Source organism: Podarcis gaigeae, assembly GCF_964106915.1.
Source record: "Podarcis gaigeae genome assembly, chromosome: 9".
Classification (NCBI taxonomy): domain Eukaryota; kingdom Metazoa; phylum Chordata; class Lepidosauria; order Squamata; family Lacertidae; genus Podarcis; species Podarcis gaigeae.
This window is the reverse complement of record NC_139685.1, coordinates 74,792,635-74,816,497: the sequence shown is the minus strand read 5'-3', so window position 1 is coordinate 74,816,497 and position 23,863 is coordinate 74,792,635. Positions and strand designations below refer to the sequence as shown.

The following is a 23,863-nucleotide window of genomic DNA, read 5'->3' as shown; positions in this document are numbered from 1 at the left end:
TGAAGAAACACTGTCTCCATTCAGTCTCGGTTTTGGCCTTTTGGACATACCTTCCTATTTAAAAAAAGTTCCAGTGTTCGGATTCAGCTAAATCTCTGACTGCTTCGTTGGGTGTGCCTTTGGCTATTCTTAGGCATTCATTTCTTTGCAACAGGCTGGCTTGTAGCATTCCCAACAGTTTGAAATAAGCCATTGGGTATAACAGGAATACTTGTGCTCCGTTACACCTTAATGTCCTTATGCCCTCCTTCGCACGTAGGTGCGTTGGGGAAAAGATGTGTTCGTACACCCCCACACCCCCATCTCCAGTCAGAGATTTAGCAAGGTATGTCCAAAACAGAGACCGAATGGAGACAGTGTTTCTTCAGAGATTGCTGCCCAGGCAATCATGCCTCTCCCTGATAAATGTTTTGTGAGCACCTCCATCATATGCTCAGGTTGTACATAGGTGTAAATAATACACCCCGTATACCAGAAGGCGCTTCTCCACCCCCATCGTTCAGCCCTCCAGTTCCAAGGGCCTTCTGTGGGTTCCCTCACTGTGAGAAGCGAAGTTACAGGGAACCAGGCAGAGGGCCTTCTCGGTAGTGGCACCCACCCTGTGGAACGCCCTCCCATCAGATGCCAAGGAAATAAACAACTATCTGACTTTTAGAAGACATCAGAAGGCAATCCTGTTTAGGGAAGTTTTTAATGTTTGATTTTTGTTGTGCTTTTAATATTCTGTTGGGAGCCGGCCAGATGGGTGGGGTCTAAGTAATAATTTATTATTATTATTATTATGATAAAACCATATATCTTAAAGACACCACAGACTCTGCTGACCTTCATTCCGAGGAAATCAAACTTGTAAAAGCACCTGGAACAACCTGGAGCCCCTCTCTGCTCAGAGATTGGGGTGACGTGTAGCAGTAGAGACTTCCTGGTACCTTTAAAGCAACTCTCAGCCCTGACACCTTGCCTTTGGAACTGCAAAACGGGAGTCCCGGGTTGGTTCCCCTGCTTGATACGAGACCCCTACGTAAGCAAAACACCCACTCCTGATGACCGACTGAACAAGGCATTTTCTGGGGGAAAGCGAGTTCTCCTTTCCAAAGGCAAAGGGAGGCATGTAAACATTTGCCTGCAATCAGCTGAAGGCAAATGAACAGCTCCAAGCATCGCCACCCAGCCTGGAACACGGGAACAAAAGCTCACCGCGTAACTGACCCTTTGGCGTCAAAGTGCTCGTCTTTGGTTATCTTGCAAAGCGGGGAGGTGGGGGGGGGTGAGGGAGAGGTACGGTTTTCAGAGGCTGCATTGAGAATGCCCAAGAGCAGTGAAAGTGAAAAAAATTGAACTAAAACAGAGTGGGGTAAATTGGCTAGAATATCACCAGCTAACAGCAACGTTCAAGAAGGATAAAAACTATCAAAGGGTTTTGATTAAAAAAAAATTCAGTGTGGGAAAAGGAAATATTATACAATAATCAAAAGACTATCTCAGAAATCTACAAATGGTTAAAGGTAAAGGGATCCCTGACCATTAGGTCCAGTCGTGGCTGACTCTGGGGTTGCGGCGCTCATCTCGCTTTATTGGCCGAGGGAGCCGGCGTCCAGCTTCCAGGTCATGTGGCCAGCATGGTGAACCAGAGCAGCGCACGGAAACACCGTTCACCTTCCCACCAGAGCGGTACCTATTTATCTACTTGCACTTTGATGTGCTTTCGAACTGCTGGTTGGGCAGGAGGAGGGACTGAGCAACGGGAGCTCACCCCATCGCGGGGATTTGAACCACTGACCTTCTGATCAGCAAGTCCTAGGCCCTGTGGTTTAACCCACAGCACCACCCGCGTCAGAATGGATAATCAGAAAAAGAAGAAAAGGGAAATGCCACTAAAAAGTGGAAACAAGATCTAGGTCATACAATAGAATACAAAGAGTAGGGGAAATTATGGACCAAAACCATAAACTTCAAAGCATGTTATTTAATAAGAGAGAATTATATGAAAATGTATCATAGGTGGTACTTGACCCCGGAAAGGCTGGCTAAAATGAACAAAATGTACAATAATAAGTGCTGGAGGTGTATGAAACAAAATAGAACCTTCTACCATATGTGTACATGCCCAGAGATTGGGAAATTTGGGGGCACGATTCATGAGGAGATAAAAAAAATACTAAGAATAACTTATAGTAAAAGTCCAGAGGCATTCCTATTAGGAATATTAAATGGTGACATTCCAAAAGATAAAGTTAAAATATTCTTATACGCGACGTCAGCGGTAAAAATCCTGGTAGCTAAGTACTGGAAAGGGAAATAAATACCTACCAGGGAAGAATGGCTATGTAAACCTTGTGAATACTTAGAGTTAGCCAAACTGGTGGACATAATAGGACAAAAACCAAAAAGTTGTGTGAAGAAGGAATGGGACTGTTTGAATGAATGCTTCAAAAAACAAGGTTCAAGGGTAAAAATCTGGTTGAGTTTAGAATGACCTCATGAATAGAAAGGGAAAGGAATATTGACATATATATACATAATCAAATTAGGATTGAGATAATAAGGAAATACAGAAAGATATAACGAGACTGAAACGAAGGGTTGTGAGGTCAGTGGAAGTCTTAGTTTTATCAACTTTGGTTACATAACGATGAATACGGTGTTGGGAATATGTCTGTCTTTCTTCTTTTTTTCTTTGCCTTTTATCTTCGTTTCTTTTCTTCTTTCTTTTTATTTCATTCTCTGTTTTGTGTTTTAATCTGTAAGATTTGGAACTGTTTCTTCTTTGTTTTGATGTACTGTTCTATTTTGTTGTTAATATTAATAAATAAATTTTTTCAGTTAGGAGAGAGAGAGAGAGAGAAAGAGAGAACTCCCAAGAGTAAAATGAATGCTGCAAACCGGTGGGGCGATCTCAAGCAACGACTGGGGGGGGGGGGGGGAGTTTTCCCAGAAGCGAAACGAACCGCAAAAGTAACGTAGATGACATAACAAATCCCATCCTGCCATATTGTACTCATAAAAAAGAGGCAAATATATATTACCCATCTTGATGGTATAGAAAACCCTAGAACAGGAATGGGTGGCATATACCATAAATAAAGTAAAGGTAAAGGGACCCCTAACCATTAGGTCCAGTCGTGGACGACTCTGGGGTTGCGGTGCTCATCTCGCTTTATTGGCCGAGGGAGCCGGCGTACAGCTTCCGGATCATGTGGCCAGCATGACTAAGCCGCTTCTGGCGAACCAGAGCAGCGCACAGAAAGGCCATTTACCTTCCTGCCGGAGTGGTACCTACCGTATTTTTCGCCCTATAGGACGCACTTTTTCCCCTCCAAAAATGAAGGGGAAATGTGTGTGCGTCCTATGGGGCGAATGCAGGCTGGGGGGAAAATATTTTTTCCCCTTTATTCCCCCCCAAAAAAACTAGATGCGCCTTATGGGACGGTGCGTCCTTTAGGGCGAAAAATACGGTATTTATCTACTTGCTTTCGAACTGCTAGGTTGGCAGGAGCAGGGACCGAGCAACGGGAGCTCACCCCATCGTGGGGATTCAAACCGCCAACCTTCTGATCGGCAAGCCCTAGACTCTGTGGTTTAACCCAAAGTGCCACCCGTGTCCCATATACCATAAATACTGCCATTATTATTACTATTGAAGACTGAAGGCCACATTTCCCTTTGGGGGGCCATATGTTGGGGGCCTGAGGCAAAAAAGAGTGAAACAGCAAATGTTACCTTTTGCTATACAGTGGTACTTCTGGTTGTGAACGGGATCCGTTACGGAGCCCCGTTCGCAATGTGAGCGGAATGCAACCTGCGTCTCCGCGTGTGTGGGTCGTGATTCGCCACTTCTGCGCATGCGCGTGATGTCATTTTGAGCGTCTGCACATGCACGAGTGGCGAAACCTGGAAGTAACCCTTTCCAGCACTTCCAGGTCGCCACGGGAAGCAACCTGAAAAGATTTAACCTGAAGCAAACGTAACAAGAGGTATGACTGTACTAGGCTAGTTTCCACACACACTCCAGCTCCGTACGCACCACACGTTTAAAGCGTGTGACTTTCCTAAAGGATTCTGGGAGCATCAGCTCACCTGTCACAGAGCCGTCACGATCTCCTTGAAAAAACGACAGCTCCCAGAATTCCTTGGGGGAAGCCATGGGGTGTTTGTGCAGCCGACACTGAAGCGTCTGAAGCAGGGTTGACATATTTCAAAAAGGCAAAATCCGGACACAAAAGCTGTTCCGTAAAATTTAAAAAAATAAAATTGAGCTTATTTGCAATTTCCGCCCGGACGCTGTTTATGAGGGCCGAATCCTGACTATGTCTCGGAAATTCTGGGCACATGGAGGCCTTGTTCTGAAGAATTTCAGGGCCCTGGCGGACACCCCATTTGTCCCCACCATTTTACAAGCAACATGATGTTTTGCTCATTTCTCCCCTGGAGAAGATTGGTGGGGCAGGCAGTGGCATTCCCCCCCCCCCCTTTATTCATTTCGCTTTTATAGAAAGGCAGTATACAAATTAAAAGCGAAATGAAAAGGGAGGGGGGTGTCATAGACAACAGAGACAGCAGAGACCACACACGTGATAACAATATGATCCAATAAAAAAAAATCACAATAACTTTAAAATGTAAAGCAAATAAAGCAAAATTCAATAATGCATTAGAGTATAATAGTAAACAGTCAAATTAAATATCAGCAAATAATTTAACAGTTATCAATTACAATAAAGAATTACTAAATTGTAATCAGGGGACGCGGGTGGCACTGTGGGTTAAACCACAGAGCCTAGGACTTGCCAATCAGAAGGTCAGCGGTTCGAATCCCCGCGACGGGGTGAGCTCCCGTTGCTCGGTCCCTACTCCTGCCAACCTAGCAGTTCGAAAGCACATCAAAGAGCAAGTAGATAAATAGGTACCACTCTGGTGGGAAGGTAAACGGTGTTTCCGTGCGCTGCTCTGGTTTGCCAGAAGCAGCTTAGTCATGCTAGCCACATGACCCAGAAGCTGTACGCCGGCTCCCTCGGCCAATTAAGCGAAATGAGCGCCGCAACCGGAGAGTAGGCCACGACTGGACCTAATGGTCAGGGGTCCCTTTATCTTTAAACTATAATCAATAAAAAATAACGGCAAGTCACAAGGCATAAAATACCACAGAACACACAAAACAATGTAAAAGGGTCGTATTGGGAAACAAGGACACACAACTTATCATTTTTATTATTATTATTATTTTATATCCCTGAACTCCTCTCTTCCCAGCAGCTTCTACTGTTCTCAAAGAGATGGTCTGGGAAAGGATGCGAGGGCTGGAGGGTGGAACAAGGCAGGTGGAAAAATCCATTGCCTGTTGAACCACACAAAATCTCCGCTCTCTGCAGCTCACCCAACTTCCCCCCAAAATGAGCAGCTCGAGCTGAAGAGCAAACACACCTGGGCGGACTCAAAGGCGGTTTGCTTAGCTGTTTGGCAAACCGGAGCCATCTCGGTATACAAATAGTCAGACGGGGAAAGAGCCCGGCAAAGGGACAGATTAGGACATCTTATCTTTACATTTCCTTCCCGCTGGCTGGCCACGCTCAGATTCTCTCTTTAATCACGCCATTGTAAGATCATCAGTTTTCCTGGACAACAATAACTGTCAGTTCCACATCTGGGCATGGCGAGAACAGATAGGGATACGCAAACAAGAGGGGGACACCCCCCCCCCAAAGTCTTGTTACAAGGTGGCCAAGTTCCAATTTTGCAGGTGAAATTCCCGTTTCGCCATATCGCTCCGCTCCTAGCAGGCTCACCGATGGTCTTGATACTATCTTAACAGAAATGAAGGTACCAGCATCACCTGGTGGGATGAAGCCACAGTGGCCGGCCTCCCGAAACGGATGCTGCTGCATCTTACCTGGGCAGCGTTGGGTGGCACAGGCGAAGTCAATCTAGTGCTCGTGCCAATGTTCCCAGGAAGCCCCGACCTCACCACCCCCATTCTGCCATTGTGGGGAAATCTCCCACCAAGGGCCCCGGCCGTGTATTTTCTGAGGCACAGGAAGTAAACAGGCACCTGATCAGGAATTCCATCTTTATTCTTTGCTCAGATACACATATAATATTTGATACTTCCAGCTGATGAAGGTGAATATGTAGAAACAGGGCCCTGTCCTGGTTTCTGATCCATAATTGACTTCTGACTTCTGCTCAATGATTGAAACTAAGACCTTCACGTCAAATCTGACTATGGACTAACATGATCTTATCTCTACTCATAAACTCTTATTTCTAATTCTGTAACGAATTATTGTGTTATACATATTCTTATGAGTTTGAGTTTGTAATCTCTGTTAGAGTTTGTAATCTCTATTTGAGTTTGTAATCCATGTCAGAATACATACTTTTCAATGGATTAGTTTTTGTTACAACTATTGATTTGCGAGTAGGGACCACTCCCACTACTGAAACTTACACTGTTCTTGGTGTGATTTTTTCTTGGTATATTTAATAACAAGAACTCCAACTTATTTAACGACAGAACAGGGGTCGGCAAACTTTTTCAACAGGGGGCCAGTCCACTGTTCCTCAGACCTATATTTTGGAAAAAAATATATGAATGAATTCCTATGCCCCACAAATAACCCAGAGATGTATTTTAAATAATAGAACACATTCTACTCATGTAAAAACACCCTGATTCCCAGACCATCCACAGGCCGGATTGAGAAGGCAATTGGGCCGGATTTCTTTATAACCAGGCCTTTGGCTGATTAAACCATCTATAGCCTTTTAAATGTGCTTTGGGGAGGGGGCCCTATATGTTTTTGTTTATTATGCATTCTGTGTTCCCATTTAGTATCTTTATGTCGTGAACTGCACTATGATCTTGGGATGACAGGTGGTATACGAATAATAATACAGTGGTACCTTCGGTTAGGGGACGCGGGTGGCGCTGTGGGTAAAAGCCTCAGTGCCTAGGGCTTGCCGATCGAAAGGTCGGCGGTTCGAATCCCCGCGGCGGGGTGAGCTCCCGGCTTTCGGTCCCAGCTCCTGCCCACCTAGCAGTTCGAAAGCATCCTTAAGTGCAAGTAGATAAATAGGTACCGCTTTATAGCGGGAAGGTAAACGGCGTTTCCGTGTGCTGCGCTGGTGCTGGCTCGCCAGATGCAGCTTTGTCACGCTGGCCACGTGACCCGGAAGTGTCTCCGGACAGCGCTGGCCCCCAGCCTCTTAAGTGATATGGGCGCACAACCCCAGAGTCTGTCAAGACTGGCCCGTACGGGCAGGGGTACCTTTACCTTACCTTGGGTTAAGAACTTAATTCATTCCTGAGGTCCATTCTTAACCTGAAACTGTTCTTAACCTGAAGTACCACTTTAGCTAATGGGGCCTCCCACTGCCGCCGAAGCACAATTTCTGTTCTCATCCTGAAGCAAAATTCTTAACCCGAGGTACTATTTCTGGGTTCTGTAACCCGAGATACCATTGTAATAATATTAAACTACCCTGATTATTGTAGGAAAATGCATCTTAATCCAGCCTTTCCTTTGAAATCTCTGGTGGCTCGGGCGCTTTCTTGCTTGATGTACAGTGGTGCATTGGGTTGCAGACACTTCAGGTTACAGATGCTTCAAGTTACAGACTCCGCTAACCCAGAAATAGTACCTCGGGTTAAGAACTTTGCTTCAGGATGAGAACAGAAATCGTGCTCTGGCGGTGCGGTGACAGCAGGAGGCCCCATTAGCTAAAGTGGTACCTCAGGTTAAGAACAGTTTCAGGTAAAGAACGGACCTCCAGAACGAATTAAGTTCTTAACCCGAGGTACCACTGTATCTGCAAGAGACGTTGCAGGAGCAGATTTGCAAAGGGTCGCTGGTACCCCTGACTTCTGTAATAAAATGCATCTTAAATGAGATATTCCTTTGAAATCTTCGGTGGCTGTGCTTGTTTGTATTAAGTACATACAGGAAACGGTGCAAGGAACAGATTTGCAAAAGACGTTGGTACCCTGAATGGTAAGAATATGCAATTCTGCCCCCACTACCTTTTCTAGTGCACTTGCAAGGGCAACCTTTGTCCCCATCAGAGGTCTATGGAGCTTCTATGGAGCATCTTTGGAACTGCAGCGACATCTAGTGGCCAGACAAGGAAATTGCAGGAACACTATTATTTGTGTGGAGGGGGAATATCCCCAAGGAATACACGGGCAGCCGCATCTTAATGCCCTCCAGGTGTTTTGGACTACAACTCCCATCAGCCACAGCGTACCTGTAGAGGCCATTTTTTTAAAAAAGGACCCTATCTTTAAAAAGCTACAGAAAGCGGCACCGTCACAGGAAGTGCCGGCGCTGGGGTCCATTTAGGCCTTGGCCTGCTTTTCAATCGGAAAGGGAGGGAAAACTTGGCACTTTCCAAGCAGGCATCCTCACTAGCCAGCCATAACAACTGCCGGGCGGGGTCCTCTCCAGTTGCTAGGTTACGCCGCGGGAGAACGCCCCTTAGCGCTTCAGTTTCCTCACCCCGGAAAGCTTCGTCGGCGGTTGGCTCTGGAACCGCCCTTCTCTCCGAACGGTGGGCGTGGTTTGCTTTCCCGAGCCGCGCCGAACACGTCGCCTCTGCCGGGCTCGCTCTGGATTGGCCGGGCTACCTCTCGGCGTCGGAGGGAGGGGCGTGACCAAAAGGGGCGGGGCTTGCGAGGCGAAGATGGACCCGGTGCTTTACGTCTTGGCGGCGGCGCTGCTGGCGGCGCTTCTCGTCTTCGTCAGCCGCGTCAGGGGACAGGCGCGCGCGGGTAGGACGCGGGGCGGGGAGAGTTCTCTACCTGGTCCGTGGGGGGGGGCGGAATCTCCCACCTGCTTGGAAAGGGGGGGGGAAGTTGTGGGAAAGAGAAGCCTGGGGGGGGGTCCTAATATGTAGATTAGATTAGATATTATGTAATAATATAGTATATAGTATGAAATAATATCTATAATACTGTATTATATTTGACAACATCTTTAAGAGCTTTGTCCCCCTTGGGGTGGGTGTCTAAATAAGACGGCCTCTGAGCATGTGCCGAGTGCCTCTTCCTTTCCTCCCAACCTCATGGCTGATACTCATTCCCCAGCCCCAGAAGCTGCATTTCACTTCCTGGTGCAACCCAGTAAGATGGGTGGCTACGTATTATTATCATTATTATTAATAGGGTTCTGTCTTGGGCCCCGTCTTATTCAACATCTTTATCAACGACTTGGATGATGGACTCAAGGGCATCCTGACCAAATTTGCAGATGACACCAAACTGGGAGGGGTGGCTAACACCCCAGAGGACAGGATCACAGTTCAAAACGACCTTGACAGATTAGAGAACTGGGCCAAAACAAACAAGATGAATTTTAACAGGGAGAAATGTAAAGTATTGCACTTGGGCAAAAAAATGAGAGGCACAAATACAAGATGGGTGACACCTGGCTTGAGAGCAGTACATGTGAAAAGGATCTAGGAGTCTTGGTTGACCACAAACTTGACATGAGCCAACAGTGTGACGCGGCAGCTAAAAAAGCCAATGCAATTCTGGGCTGCATCAATAGGAGTATAGCATCTAGATCAAGGGAAGTAATAGTGCCACTGTATTCTGCTCTGGTGGCGCTGTGGGGACGCAGGTGGCGCTGTGGGTTAAAGCCTCAGCGCCTAGGACTTGCCGATCGAAAGGTCGGCGGTTTGAATCCCTGCGGCGGGGTGCGCTCCCGCTGCTCGGTCCCAGCGCCTGCCAACCTAGCAGTTCGAAAGCACCTCCGGGTGCAAGTAGATAAATAGGGACCGCTTACCAGCGGGAAGGTAAACGGCGTTTCCGTGTGCGGCTCTGGCTCGCCAGAGCAGTGATGTCACGCTGGCCACGTGACCCGGAAGTGTCTCCGGACAGCGCTGGCCCCTGGCCTCTTGAGTGAGATGGGCGCACAACCCCAGAGTCTGTCAAGACTGGCCCGTACGGGCAGGGGTACCTTTACCTTTTATTCTGCTCTGGTCAGACCTCACCTGGAGTACTGTGTCCAGTTCTGGGCACCACAGTTCAAGAAGGACACTGACAAACTGGAATGTGTCCAGAGGAGGGCAACCAAAATGGTCAAAGGCCTGGAAACGATGCCTTATGAGGAACGGCTAAGGGAGCTGGGCATGTTTAGCCTGGAGAAGAGGAGGTTAAGGGGTGATATGATAGCCATGTTCAAATATATAAAAGGATGTCACATAGAGGAGGGAGAAAGGTTGTTTTCTGCTGCTCCAGAGAAGCGGACACGGAGCAATGGATCCAAACTACAAGAAAGAAGATTCCACCTAAACATTAGGAAGAACTTCTTGACAGTAAGAGCTGTTTGACAGTGGAATTTGCTGCCAAGGAGTGTGGTGGAGTCTCCTTCTTTGGAGGTCTTTAAGCAGAGGCTTGACAACCATATGTCAGGAGTGCTCTGATGGTGTTTCCTGCTTGGCAGGGGGTTGGACTCGATGGCCCTTGTGGTCTCTTCCAACTCTATGATTCTATGATGATTATTATTATTATTATCATCATCATCAGTGCTTTTTTCTAAAAAATATATATTTAGAGTTACTTTCATTTTCCTACTCATATTGAAACACTGCTGCTCAATGAGGCCAAACTTAGATTCATAAAATGTTTAGGGGGATGTGTACCCCTGCATCCCTCCCCCCAGCAAAAAAAAAAGCACTGGTTATTTTTGTTACTATTCTTGCTTCTGCTACCGAATGCTGTGTGCTGTATCGATGAATTTTGTCCTGCATTTCAGGTCTCCTCTCTCTGCCAAGTTAGGGCCATCCTGTTAGTATGCAACAGATTGTAATGGATTGCTTTTTTTCAGCGCCAGATTTTTTAAAAAATAAAATAATATCGTGCACCACTCGCCCCGCCCTGCCCTGTATTTTGCCAGAACAAAGGTGGCAACCCTATCACACAGGATGGAGTCGGCCCATTACATTATTATTATTATTATTACTATTATTATTATTATTATTATTATTATTATTATTATTATTATTTATTAAATTTGTATACCACCCATCATCCAAAGATCTCGGTGTGCTTCACAACGTAAAATTACAAGATGAAAACAAAATCTGCCTAGTAGTCTGATACCTTATAGGGGTAGGTGATGTGGTGTCTGCCCAATGTTGGCAGACTGCAGCTCCTGCCATCCCTAGTTGCTAGCCAGGAGCCACTGGGCTTTGGGAGTCTGGTAGCATCTGGAGAGCACCACGTTGGCAACAGCGCCTGGATAATGAGCAGGAGTTGTTCCTGGACTTAGCTGGAGAAGCTTGGCTTCTTTGGATAAAGCATATACTGACCCGCGGTGCCATTTTTCTGGCATTGGTGACCTAGGTAGGCTGTGCCAGAGTCTGTTTTTTTGCATACCCTGTGTCTCTTTGCCTCCTGGAAAGAGTGACTCTAACCATGTGCAGAGTGCCTTTCCTTCATTGCTACCCTGGAGGTAATTTCAGCATCACATTTTTGAGGAGGCACAAACAAACGAGATGGGGGAACTTTTCCTGGCCCCAGACTTCTGGTTGTCGATATTAAGCATTTAAGGAGTGATTCCTTGGCACGTGCAACAACTTTAATCCAGATCAATGCAAAATGTTGGCTGTGGCTGCCACCTCAGTTTTTGCTTGTGCTTGCGTGTATTACAGTGCCCCCACCGTAGCTTATAAGCATGCAGTGGATCTAATCACAGCTGCACGTCTTACTGTGCTTTAGCTGTGCTGGTAGTGCTCACCAGAAATTAAAAAATAACCGCCCTTATTAGATACACACATGCATGCGCTTTGGGTTCTGCTGTATTTGAGAGCACATCAATAAGGTATTGATCTCTGCTCCTGTTGTCCCGAGATGAGCCTTTTTAAGCAATTGCACCCTGAACCATAAAGAGGTACACCATACCAGGCGCCCAGTATTTGAACTCTGTGCACAGAGGCTAGAAGTGACTTCTAGTCATTTCTGCGGGGGTTACTATACGTCTGACATCCTTTCTGCATGGCACTTCAAGGCAGATCATTAATGACGTCTCAGGCGTCATCCACGTCAGCAGACTTGACATTTCGCAAGCCGAGGAAGGCTGAGTTGGGTATTTGAATCTGAGGTGTTGCAGGATGTGGTGCAGCGGGGGGGGGGGGGGGATAACTGCACAATTGCACAACTCTGTGTGTCTTGGACAATTCTGTGTGCGCACACACAACCCTGACTCTCCATCTTTACACTCTTGACATAGTGTCTTACACGATGTGTCTTGGCGGTAGCATCTTCTCTCTCCCCTTTTTGTTTTAACATCAAGGCTGCAGGAGAGTTCAGTTAAACTTTGTGATGGGGGGGGGGCAGCGGCAAGCCAACAAAGTTTCTATGTTGCTGTTCTTATTTGGATAATTCCATGAAGCACATGCAAAATAAAATTTAAAAAATCATGTGGTCCTTTATCCACATCCTGGCAGCGTGTATCTGTGAAGGATAAATAATTTGCACACAGAAATTTCTGTAGTTTTGTGCGAGTGTTGGAAGTTCATTCTGGGGCTACCATTTTCATTCCATTTTAATATCCGATTCTAGCAGGGCTTTTTTTACCATCAGTCCATTTATAGTGTGCCCAACAGCCAACAAAGTTGAATATTAACTGAACAAATTATAAAACATCAGAAAAAAATAGGTAATAAAATTATGTGGGGTTTTTTACAGACAAAATGAATATGCAGCAACTGTACTCCTAATCCTATTATTATTATTATTATTATTTCAATACTGCCCTTCATCTGACGATCACAGGATGGTTTACAATATAAAAACACATACCATAGTAACAAACCAACAAAATACCCCCACCCACACATTTTAAAAGGCCATATTTAATTAGCCATAGGCCTGGGAGAAGAGGAACGCTTTTGCCAGGCACCTAAAGATCTGTAGTGAAGGTATATAAGGCAAGCATTCCAGAAACGGAGCCACTGCAATTAGATGAACTTTAGAAGTTGAATTTAAGTGCAGGCATAACAGGCGACATTTAGAATTTCAGCTGAAGTGCCTAATATACGTGTATATACTGTATATTCTAACCCCATAGCCCAGTTTGCTGTAGAAACCATTACTTTGCTCAGATGAACTTTGTGTGGCGGATCATTCAGGGCACAAGGAAAAAGACATTTTCTACTTCCTCAGACCCACACAGTCATGGATGTGCTGCAACAGGTTTTCCTGCCACATGTTTTGAAATAAGCAAAGTAATACATGCTGCTACCTAAAAGAGCCCCCCTCCTCTCCCCTTAATGGGATGCGGGTGGCGCTGTGGGTAAAACCTCAGCGCCTAGGACTTGCCGATCGCATGGTCAGCGGTTCGAATCCCCGCGGCGGGGTGCACTCCCTCGTTCGGTCCCAGCGCCTGCCCACCTAGCAGTTCGAAAGCACCCTTAAGTGCAAGTAGATAAATAGGTACCGCTTTATAGTGGGAAGGTAAACAACGTTTCCGTGTGCTGCTCTGGTGCCGGTTCGCCGGAGCAGCGTCGTCACGCTGACCACGTGACCCGGAAGTGACTGCGGACAGAGCTGGCTCCCGGCCTCTAGAGTGAGATGAGCGCACAACCCTAGAGTCTGTCACGGGCAGGGGTACCTTTACCTTTACCTCTCCCCTTAGGAACCTTAATTCATGAGTCTAAAAATCACCTGACTGCAGCACTCCTTTATTTATGTATTTATTATTATTATTAGTAGTAGTAGTAGTAGTACTCACAAGAGATGAGGCATGCAAGACCCACCTTGCTTTCTGATGGGGCCGGTTCAAAGTGTCTTGTAAATGTTACCCCAGCAAGTAGAGGCAGGTTTCATCATGCTGGTTCCATCAGTGCAAGAACTTTTGGCTGCTCGCCAGAACTGCACCCCTTTTCTCCCTGTGTGCCCCCCAAATCTGTTTTGGGGGCTTCCCCAACAGATTCTGAGAGAGTGCAGAGTGCAGAGAGAAGCTCGGGGCCGGGGCGAGTTCCGCTACATAAATGGAAGTCCTTGTGCTAACCGAAAAAACACTTAAAATACCACTCTAGGTCTGAAAGCACTGTTGCAATTTGTTCCCCGGGATATCCTGACTTTCTCCAAGAGCATAAAACTCTGAGAAACCTCAGGGCATATTTCAAAATTCCTGGCTTAACGCGGGTGGCGCTGTGGGTTAAACCACAGAGCCTAGGACTTGCTGATCAGAAGGTCGGCGGTTCGAATCCCCGCGACGGGGTGAGCTCCTGTTGTTCGGTCTCTGCCCCTGCCAACCTAGCAGTTCAAAAACACGTCAAAGTGCAAGTAGATAAATAGGTACCGCTCCGCCAGGAAGGTAAACGGCGTTTCTGTTTCTGTGCGCTGCTCTAGTTCGCCAGAAGCGGCTTAGTCATGAGGGCCACATGACCCGGAAGCTGTACGCCGGCTCCCTCAGCAATGAAGCGAGATGAGCGCCGCAACCCCAGAGTCTGCCACGACTGGACCTAATGGTCAGGGGTCCCGTTACCTTTACCTTTACTGAATACTTAACATGTCAGCTCTGCCATTGGTTTTCCTGTCTCTAGAGTTGCAGCTAGCAGAGGAAATCAGATTTTCAGATGCATCGCCGTCTCGATCTCTGCTGAGCAATGCTTTCTGGGGCATTTGGGTTGCAATCCTGTACAGCAGAAGAGATGAACCTGTTTACCCCCTGACCCGTGAGGTTCGTGGACTCCCAACTCCCATCAGCCCCAGCCAGCAAGGCCAATGGCCTTGATGACGTTGGATGCAGTCGTTCCACAACATCTGGCCATAGGATTTGCCACACCTGCTACGTACAGTCGTCTGAACGCAGTGGGACTTGCTTCTAAGTAGACATACGTCGGATTGAGCTGTGTGTCCTGTGGGTGGTGCCATTGAGCCATGAGTTCAGTACGCATTTAACTCCATGCTTAGGGTGCGCCGTTACATTCTTTTCAAAAGCATTTTGTGCACAAATTCCTTAGTAATAGTACTGAACCAAAAGACTCGGTTCTGAATAATCTAGCTGTGGTGGAGACACAATCAAAGATGTCCCCTTTCTCTAGGTGATGAGGAGCACCAGCAGAATGTGGCGGCCGTTGTTGCAGCTGGCAGGCCTCAACCCCACACCAGCGAGCGGGGAGAGGGGATGCCCCGGCGTCGCAGGAACCTGGGGAACCGAGTGCTGGTTCAGAGACGCTCGCAGCAGGCAGAGGATGCGGCAGAAGGTAACCGATGCAAACAGCTTCTCCTCGTCAGATTAGTTTTTGGCTATTTGAAGAGTCTGTTCGACCAATCTCGTCCACCATCCCATCTCCATCCACAGTGGCCAACTAGGACCCATATTCTCGCTTCACAAATGTCTGCTTATTTCTAGCATTTACACCCCACTTTTTGAGGATCCAAGACAACGCACCACAGCAGTTAAAAAGCACCAAAAGTACAGTGGTACCTCGGGTTGAGTACTTAATTCATTCCGGAGGTCCGTTCTTAACCTGAAACTGTTCTTAACCTGAAGCACCACCCAGCAGCTGCATGTGGAGGAGCAGAGACGCGAACCCCGTTCACCAAATTACGAGTCCACTGCTCTTAACCACTACACCACACTGGCACATACACAAAACCTAAAAGTAGCTTTCCATGAAAGGTTTTAATGACCAAGACTCCTGAAGGTCACAACACAAATTAATCCCCTCCTCCACGAATTGCCGGTATGAAAAATAGGCACGCTCAAGTTAACATGGTGGCTGTCATTCAGGGTTGAGACAGAACTATGGCAAATCTAGCTGCTCCTAGAGTCTGACAGCCTTGGTCTAGGACCGAAGTTAGCTGTCCAACTGCTAAGCGCCGCTGCCAATATCCATGGGTGGGTTAGGGTAGCCATTTACGCAATTATGGAATTATGGGGGTTTCAGAACAGATCAAACTACAGTGGTACCTCTGGTTAAGAACTTAATTCGTTCCAGAGGTCCATTCTTTTCTTTTTTATATAAATGATATTTTATTAGATTTTAACAAGAAAAAAGTTACAGAACAATTAAAAAGAACAAAAAGGAAAAAAAACACCAGAAAAATACAACCAAAATTTAACATAAAAACAAAAAAAATAGAAAGAAAAAATAAAAAACCCTTTTTTCCATTTCTTGCCATTCATTTACTTATTTTCCTGACTTCCTCTCACCTTCCTTTTTTGTATTCCATTTAAAAATTTAGTTCAGCAAATTCATACACTCTTAATTTACCCTTGGTTATTTATCCTCATATATTATAACTTCAGATTTTCATCTAATATCAATCCATTCTTACAAATTCTTATTTTACCTTATTATTAGAACCGCTTCATTTCATTTCAACATCATTAACATTTAAAAATTTTAGAGTTCATTTTACCCTTAATTTCGTTGACCTTATCTTAACTTCAAAACATTAAAAGTTCAAAATTTTAACCATATTTAAACTTAACTCTTTTAAACCTTTCTGCTAAAGCCAATTAATTTCTTTCCAGCACATTTTAGTGTTTCATTAGTATTGCACTAATTCCAGAAATAAAATAATTTGTAAAAGAGAAGTTCTCATTCTGATTTTATCCAACGTCCCTTCTTCCTGGTTTCGGATAATGACAGTCCTTGCACCATTATATCCTGTCGATCAGCCAGGTGTTCTAATATCTGAGGCTCTCATGTCCCTTCTATTCCCCCTCTGCAAGTTTTCTTGCTCCTGTTTATACTTGCACACATCCTTGTCCCTTGTTGGATTCTTGCATATTTTCTTCCTTTTCTCCTTGGGGAGTGAATCTCCGGGGAGTTCCATATAGTAATATTCTCCATTTTCTTTTATCAGGTTGTCCCATTCCCTGGTGATCCACTCCCCAGTATTCGATTTATAATCCAAAAGGTAGTTGTTCCGGAAATAATCATCCACTTGTTTAACAATCCCACCAGAGCTAAAAACTTCCTTGACTCCAAAGTTTTGCAGGTGCTCTCCAAGTTCAATCTTCCAATGTTGCAGCTTTTGGTCATGCAGGATTTTGAGTCTCTGTGTCTTTTGAGGTGCAATCGCAACCTCTTCCGTTTTCCTCTGCCCTTGAACTTGCCCAGTTACACCAATTTCCTGAGTTGGCTGTTGTAAGATTTCTTTAACTTCCTTTCCTGTTGGTTCATCTTTACTAGTTGCAGCAGAAATGCAATCCAACTTTTGATTCATCAAAGTCACTTTCTCATCCAGCTGCTGCAGCACAACACCTATCCTGCCAAGGGCAGCAAGTAAATCTTCCTCCCTAATCATTTCTGTCAAGGTCAAATAGCTAGTCCCACGATCTAGTTCACAGCTGTTATATCTTCCCTAGTTGCAACAGACACGCTGGCTAGCTCCCTCTAGGGGATACAATTACTATTTAACGTCCATCTTTAAAAATGTATCCAACAAAGGAAAATTTACTTTCGATTTTCAAATACTTTGTTTCCTTTCAATATAATACCAGCAAGCAGAAAGCAGCATTAGAGTTATTTTATTTCTCTTTTCGTTTTGTCTGTCAATAGTTTTTCCGTTTCAATTAGTAGGTATCCCCGACAATTTCTGTCCTGACATTCCATCCCCAGGTTTGGGACGATGGAAGCTTGTGTTCTTTCACTCTCTCTGCAGGATTAATAAATCAAAATTTCTTCCCCCCTTTTCTCCTGCTGTCGAGGGGGGTTTTGCTAATTGTAAATGCAGGAAATTTCAGTCTTAAAAACAATTTTCCAGGCTTTTTAGCTTGTAAGATCTTTGCTTCAGCCTATTTACAAAAAGTGGAAGGCGGACTTCCTGTTTACACCTTCCCGCTTCGGTGCCAAATTCAGGGTTGTTTCTTAGATCAAAGGAGCGATTCCTTTGATCTCCCGATCTTTCAAATGTCCTACTCACGGGTTGTTGTTTAAAAGCCGAATTGTCCAAGGAAAGAGGACAGCGCTCTCCGACATCAGCTGTGCAGCTTCGCTCCGCAGAAGTAGCGATTGACTCACAGCACCACGCCAGCACCCCGTCTCGCTCCGGAGCCCTTTACAGGGTTCCTTTGCCAATCGGGGGGGGGCGCAAAAGGTGCCCGCCGAGTCCCACGGTCGCAGGCTTCACCCGCCTGCGGTTTTCGTAAGGGTCCCCACTTTGCTGCAGCGGTAGGACCAGATTTCTGCGGCGCTTTCTCCCTCTAGATTAGAGGGAATCCGCCTTTGTCGGTGGCGCCGCCTCCGGAAGTGTTCCGGAGGTCCGTTCTTAACATGAAACTGTTCTTAACCTGAAGCACCACATTAGCTAATGGTGCCTCCTGCTACCGCCGCACCACCGGAGCACGATTTCTGTTCTCATCCTGAAGCAAAGTTCTTAACCTGAAGCACTATTTCTGGGTTAATGGAGTCTGTAACCTGAAGCGTAAGTAACCTGAGGTACCACTGTACAGTGATCCAGATTGGACGCTGACGCCAAGTCAAATCATGACCAAGGGCAAACAAGCAAAGGTCGGAGTACTCAGAGCAGAAATTGCAGCCTCTTTGCTCTTCCCCTTGTGTTGCCATTCTGCTGAGACTAAAGCCATGGTTTGGCTTAGCATGAACATCTAAATGCAGGCTTGTGGTTTGCATGAACCCAAGTTTGGACATAACACTAAGCCCAAACCGTGGCTCAGCTCTTGGTAGCATGGCGGCGGCTGTGATTTCCACCCTTGTGTCTCCGCATGCTTAATTGTTCACACTAAACCATGGTTTGGTTTAACATTACGTGCTCATTGTTTTACTATGCGGCCTAGGACCCATGTACCTACAGGACCATCTCTCCTGGTATGCCCCGCGGAGGACCTTAAGGTCCACAAATGACAACATTTTGGAGGTCCCAGGTCACATGGTGGTTAGATTGGTCTCAACTCGGGCCAGGGCCTTTTCAGTACTGGCCCCGACTTGGTGGAACGCTCTGTCACAAGATACTAGAGCCCTGCGGGACTTGACATCTTTCCGCAGGCCCTGCAAAACAGAGCTGTTCCGCCTGGCCTTTGGTTTGGACTCAGTCTGACCCTTATGTTGCCCTCCCCTTATGGTCTTGATCTATCGGCTACTTTTAAAATGAGGCTGTATTTTAAATTGTTGTTTTTTTCCTATTATGTTTTTACTGTGATTTTATTGGTGTTAGCTGCCCTGAGCCCGGCTCTGGCCGGGGAGGGCGGGGTATAAATAAAATTTATTATTATTATTCTTAGTACTACTACTACTATGCCAGTAAAATTGCAAACAGCACTAAATCTGGAAAACAAAAGCAGCTGAGCCAGCTGACAAATAGCAGTATTCTAGGAATATCACCTCCAGATTCATGATAGATCATCTAAAAACAGGCAGCTTTCAGATAGCACTGGGGCCATTTTCTGGTTTGGCCACAACTGTGTAGCAGGCTATAATCTATGCCGGAGTTTGCACGTGGGATAGGAAACGGATGGGGAACTTCAGACCTGGGGGACCAAATGCAGCCTTCCATATCTCTGTGTTTTGCTCTTGCAATTCTCCCCAGGCCACATGCCTTAGCCACACCCTCTTCCCTAGGCCACACCCCCTCACCTGCTTTGCCTCACATCCTCCTTGGGTGGTTTTGCCTAGCTGACAAGTGCCCTTGAGCCCTGGCCATGCTTCTTGTTTCTCTGGGTGGAAGATAGAGAAGGTGCATGGGAAAGTGGGTTCAAAATGGCCCACCGTAGAAAGCTACATTTTAAATTATTATTATTATTATTTATTTATACCCCACCCATTTTGCTGGGTTTCCCCAGCCACTCTGGGCGACGTCCAACAGAACACTAAAATACAATAACCTATTAAACATTAAAAGCTTCCCTAAACAAGGCTGCCTTCAGATGTCTTCTAAAAGTTTGGTAATTATTTTTCTCTTTGACATCTGATGGGAGGGCGTTCCACAGGGCGGGTGCCACTACCAAGAAGGCCCTCTGCCTGGTTCCCTGTAACTTGGCTTCTCACAGTGAGGGAACCACCAGAAGGCCCTCAGCGCTAGTCCTCAGCGTCTGGGCAGAATGTTGGAGGTGGAGACGCTCCTTCAGGTATACTGGACCGAGGCCGTTTAGGGCTTTAAAGGCACATATTCCTTCCTTCACCCTGCCATGTGGCCCCTGGAAGTGTTCCTCCAATGGAATTGCGGCCCTCGGGCTGCAAAAAAAGATTTCCCTGCTCCAGAGATGGGAGATGGTGGCTCCCAGCATATATAGAGAGTCAGTGAGAGAAGTTCCTAAGGGAGAGAGCCATGGGTTAAGGTAGATCAGGAGCCATAGGTTATTTTGGTAATTCCACACTGAGAAGTCCTTGCCACTGCTGCCAGCTTGCCACACGGCCTGGAACAATTCCGTTGGTGGGAACTTGCACAACCGCTGGAACGGAAGGTGCTTTGTTTGCTGTGAAATTGGTAGCACATAAAAAGCGTGCGAGGCTGGCTTCCCTCTTTGAAAGGGGACTGCGCTTTTCCACTTTGAAAGTGGCAGAGCCTCGCCTTTGATCTGCACGAACCGTGCGCCTGCTGAATTCACGATTGCGTTTTAGCGGCGCCCAGATGGTAAATTGACAGCTCTGAACTTTTCAACTTGGGGTGGGTCTCTTTGAAGTGCGAAGGCATTTCAAAAAGAGTGAAATAAGAAAAAAGCGCTTTTGATGTTTTCAGGCCAGGCTGCTTATAATTTCTGTCAAATTACCAAACCTATTGAAGTAATCTCGGGAGGCACGGCGCTGCTTGTGTTGAATCTTTCAGTTCAGCGAAGGAGTTCACCATCAGGGATTGAGTCGAGGCTGCATTAGGCTTGAGTCACTTGCCCACTGACTAGGCCAATGCCATAAGTTGGCTCCCTGCTTTTTGACCATGGCTGCTTGATATTGCCAGATACGTCGCAACGTAAAAAAATATTTTGACCTAGTTCATAAGAACAGTTGTTTAGGGAAGTTTTTAATCTTTGGAATTTTATTCTGTCTTTAGTGTTCTGTTGGGAGCCGTCCAGAGTGGCTGAGGAAACCTAGCCAGATGGGCGGGTTATAAATAATAAAATAATTATTAATATTATTATTATTATTATGCACACATGGGAAACCTGTGTCTCTCGTGATATTTTTGGAGTGCAGTTTCCATCATCCTTGGTCATTGACCATGCCTGCTGGGGAATCCACAACATCTGGAAGTTCACTTCCCCACCTGTAGTTTCGTGCTACATACCGTATTTTTCGCTCTATAAGACGCACCAGACCACAAGACGCACCTAGGTTTTGGAGGAGGAAAACAAGAAGAAAAATATTCTGAATCTCAGAAGCCAGAAGAGCAAGAGGGATCGCTGCGCAGTGAAAGCAGCAATCTCTCTTGCTGTTCTGGCTTCTGTGATAGCTGCGAAGCCTGCATTCGCTCCATAAGACGCACACACAATTCCCCTTACTTTTTAGGAGGGAAAAAGTGAGTGTTATAGAGCAAAAAATGTAATTACCTTTGAGCTTGTACGCTCCTCCCTTGTGGTTGCAACAAGGAGTCCCCTGGCAGCAGCTTGTCAGACTTTGAACCTTGCATAAACCATGGTTTACAGCTGCATAAACCTTGGTTAAAAATAACTTCAGATCCTGGTTCGGATGTAGCAAACTTTGGTTAGTTGAAAATGGAAGCAAGTGCTTCCATCCTCCTCATCGCAGCAAGAGTCAGGATCACACTTGGATGAACCCTTCATTCAGGAGCAAATACACAAACACACATACACTAAGCCACAAATTTCCCTAGTGTCAGCAGCTTGTCAAACCTTGAACCTTGCCTAAACCATGGTTTACAGCTGGATAAACCATAGTTTAACTTCAGATCCTGGTTCGGATATAGCAAACGTTGGTCAGTTGAAAATGGAAGCAGGTGCTTCCATCATCCTCCTCGCAACTGTTCTGTGGGAGGAGAGGAGAGGACAGAGAAGGCTTGTGGATGTTAAACCACAGTTTAGTGTTACACCAAGATCTCATCTGGGAGTAAGCGGTAGCCTAACTTTTTGATTGTGTTATGGGGTCATCTGATGAGAGTGGCAACAGTAAGAGGGAGAGTCCCTCACACGCGGACCCTGCAAGAGTCAGGATCACACTTGAATGCACCCTTCGTTCAGGAGCAAATACACACCCCAACACACACACACACACACACACTTAAGCCACACATTGCCTTAGGGTCTCCTTTGGCCCCGTGTTGCAACTACCAGAATCTCTGAACAGAAACAAGGACACAGAACCAGGCTCATTGGACCCCAGTAGTCGTCGCAACAGGGCAGGTTTCCTATAGTGATGCAGGCATATTTCAGAACTGGGGGTTCAGAATATGAACCCCTCTAGTTGGAGAAGCCACAACCTGTTCTGAACCAGGTGCAGACTCCTCCCAATGCAGCCAGCCTTCTTTTCCAGGCCTCCCACTCCACAAGCCAGCTCACAACTGATAAGGAGTAGAGTGATATCAGCTAAGCCTTGGTGCCCTCTTCCCAATTCCCAAGTACCGTATTTTTCGCCCTATAGGATGCACTTTTCCCCCTCCAAAAATGAAGGGGAAATGTGTGTGCGTCCTATGGGGCGAGTGCAGGCTTTCACTGAAGCCTGGAGAGCGAGAGGGGTCGGTGAACCCTCTCGCTCTCCAGGCTTCAGGAAGCTATCCGCAAGCCTTGCAAGCCCGGCGGGAGGTCCCGCGGGCTTGCAAGGCTTGCGGGCAGCAGCCTGCAGCCCAAAAGCTCAGGGGACAGCGGGGAGGCGGAGCGCCGCCACCCAGCTATTCCCCGACCTGATCTGGGGGCTGGTGGGGGGGAGAAGCAAGCTTGCTTCTCCCCCCCCCGCCGCCAGCCCCACAAGCTCGCGGGATAGCGGGGAGGCGGAGCGCCGCCACCCCGCTATTCCCCAACCTGATCTGGAGGCTGGCGGGGGGGGGGGGAGAAGCAAGCTTGCTTCTCCCCCCTGCCAGCCCCACAAGCTCGCGAGATAGCGGGGAGGCGGAGCGCCACCACCCCGCTATTCCTGGACCTGGTCTGGAGGCTGGCGGGGGGGGGGGAGAAGCAAGCTTGCTTCTCCCCATCGCCAGCCCTCAAGCTCGGGGGACAGCGGGGCAAGCCGCTGCCCCACAGAGGCTAGAGAGGGTGTCCCTGAAGGCAGAAGAGGGAGACGGAGCGCTCTGTCTCCCTCTTCTAGCTTGGGGATGGCTGCGCAAACCTGGGGGGGAAATAAAAATTTTTTCCTTGATTTCCCCCCAAAAAAACTAGGTGCGTCCTATGGGCCGGTGCGTCCTATAGGGCGGAAAATACGGTATGTTCAAGAGTTATCGTTTCTTGGCGTCCTTAATCTTTGCCTCCTCATTCAGGTCATTCTCTCTGTCCATCATCTGATTAGGGTTGGGTGATACATCAGTATCCAAAACCAGTTTGAAGTCCATATTGTGATAGGGGTTTCATCATTTCTGACCCTGCAATATATCGCAAATCATGATGTGCGTGTGTGCACTATGCAGAAATCATGGTGCAGGGAAAACCATGAAGCTGGCCAAGGCCTCTGCATAGCCCAATCCTTATTTCAGACATGATGCCATATTGTTATTTTTTGCAACGTTTCGCTGGTGATACATCATGATGGCAAAAACCAGGTATCGCCCAGCCCTAACGCCAAAAGGTTTTGTGTTAAGATAGATTCCCCTCCAACCGACTCAAAAGGTTCTCTCAGGAGCCGGCAATAAATATTCAGCGTAACAGATGAACAATTTATAACTACCCTATATAAATAGCCTAAAATCAGAATCATTCGCGCACGAATATCATCACGTCCCAGCCCCCAGGAAAGACTTAAGAAGTTTCCTGAAAGACAGGTAGAAGCCAGCCAAGTTGGCCCCCTG

The 23,863-nt window shown here is 46.7% G+C and overlaps 1 protein-coding gene across 1 annotated transcript in view; it reads left to right on the top strand.

The window, feature by feature from the left end:
- The first annotated feature begins 8,495 nt into the window (after nucleotides 1-8,495).
- DDRGK1 (DDRGK domain containing 1) overlaps nucleotides 8,496-23,863 on the top strand; it is a 42,914-nt gene continuing 27,546 nt past the window's right edge. Inside the window, exons 1-2 of the mRNA XM_083756864.1 lie at nucleotides 8,496-8,764; nucleotides 15,049-15,210. Coding sequence (XP_083612990.1) covers nucleotides 8,677-8,764; nucleotides 15,049-15,210 — 250 coding nt within the window. The 5' untranslated portion in view covers nucleotides 8,496-8,676. The remainder of the gene's footprint in view (nucleotides 8,765-15,048; nucleotides 15,211-23,863) is intronic.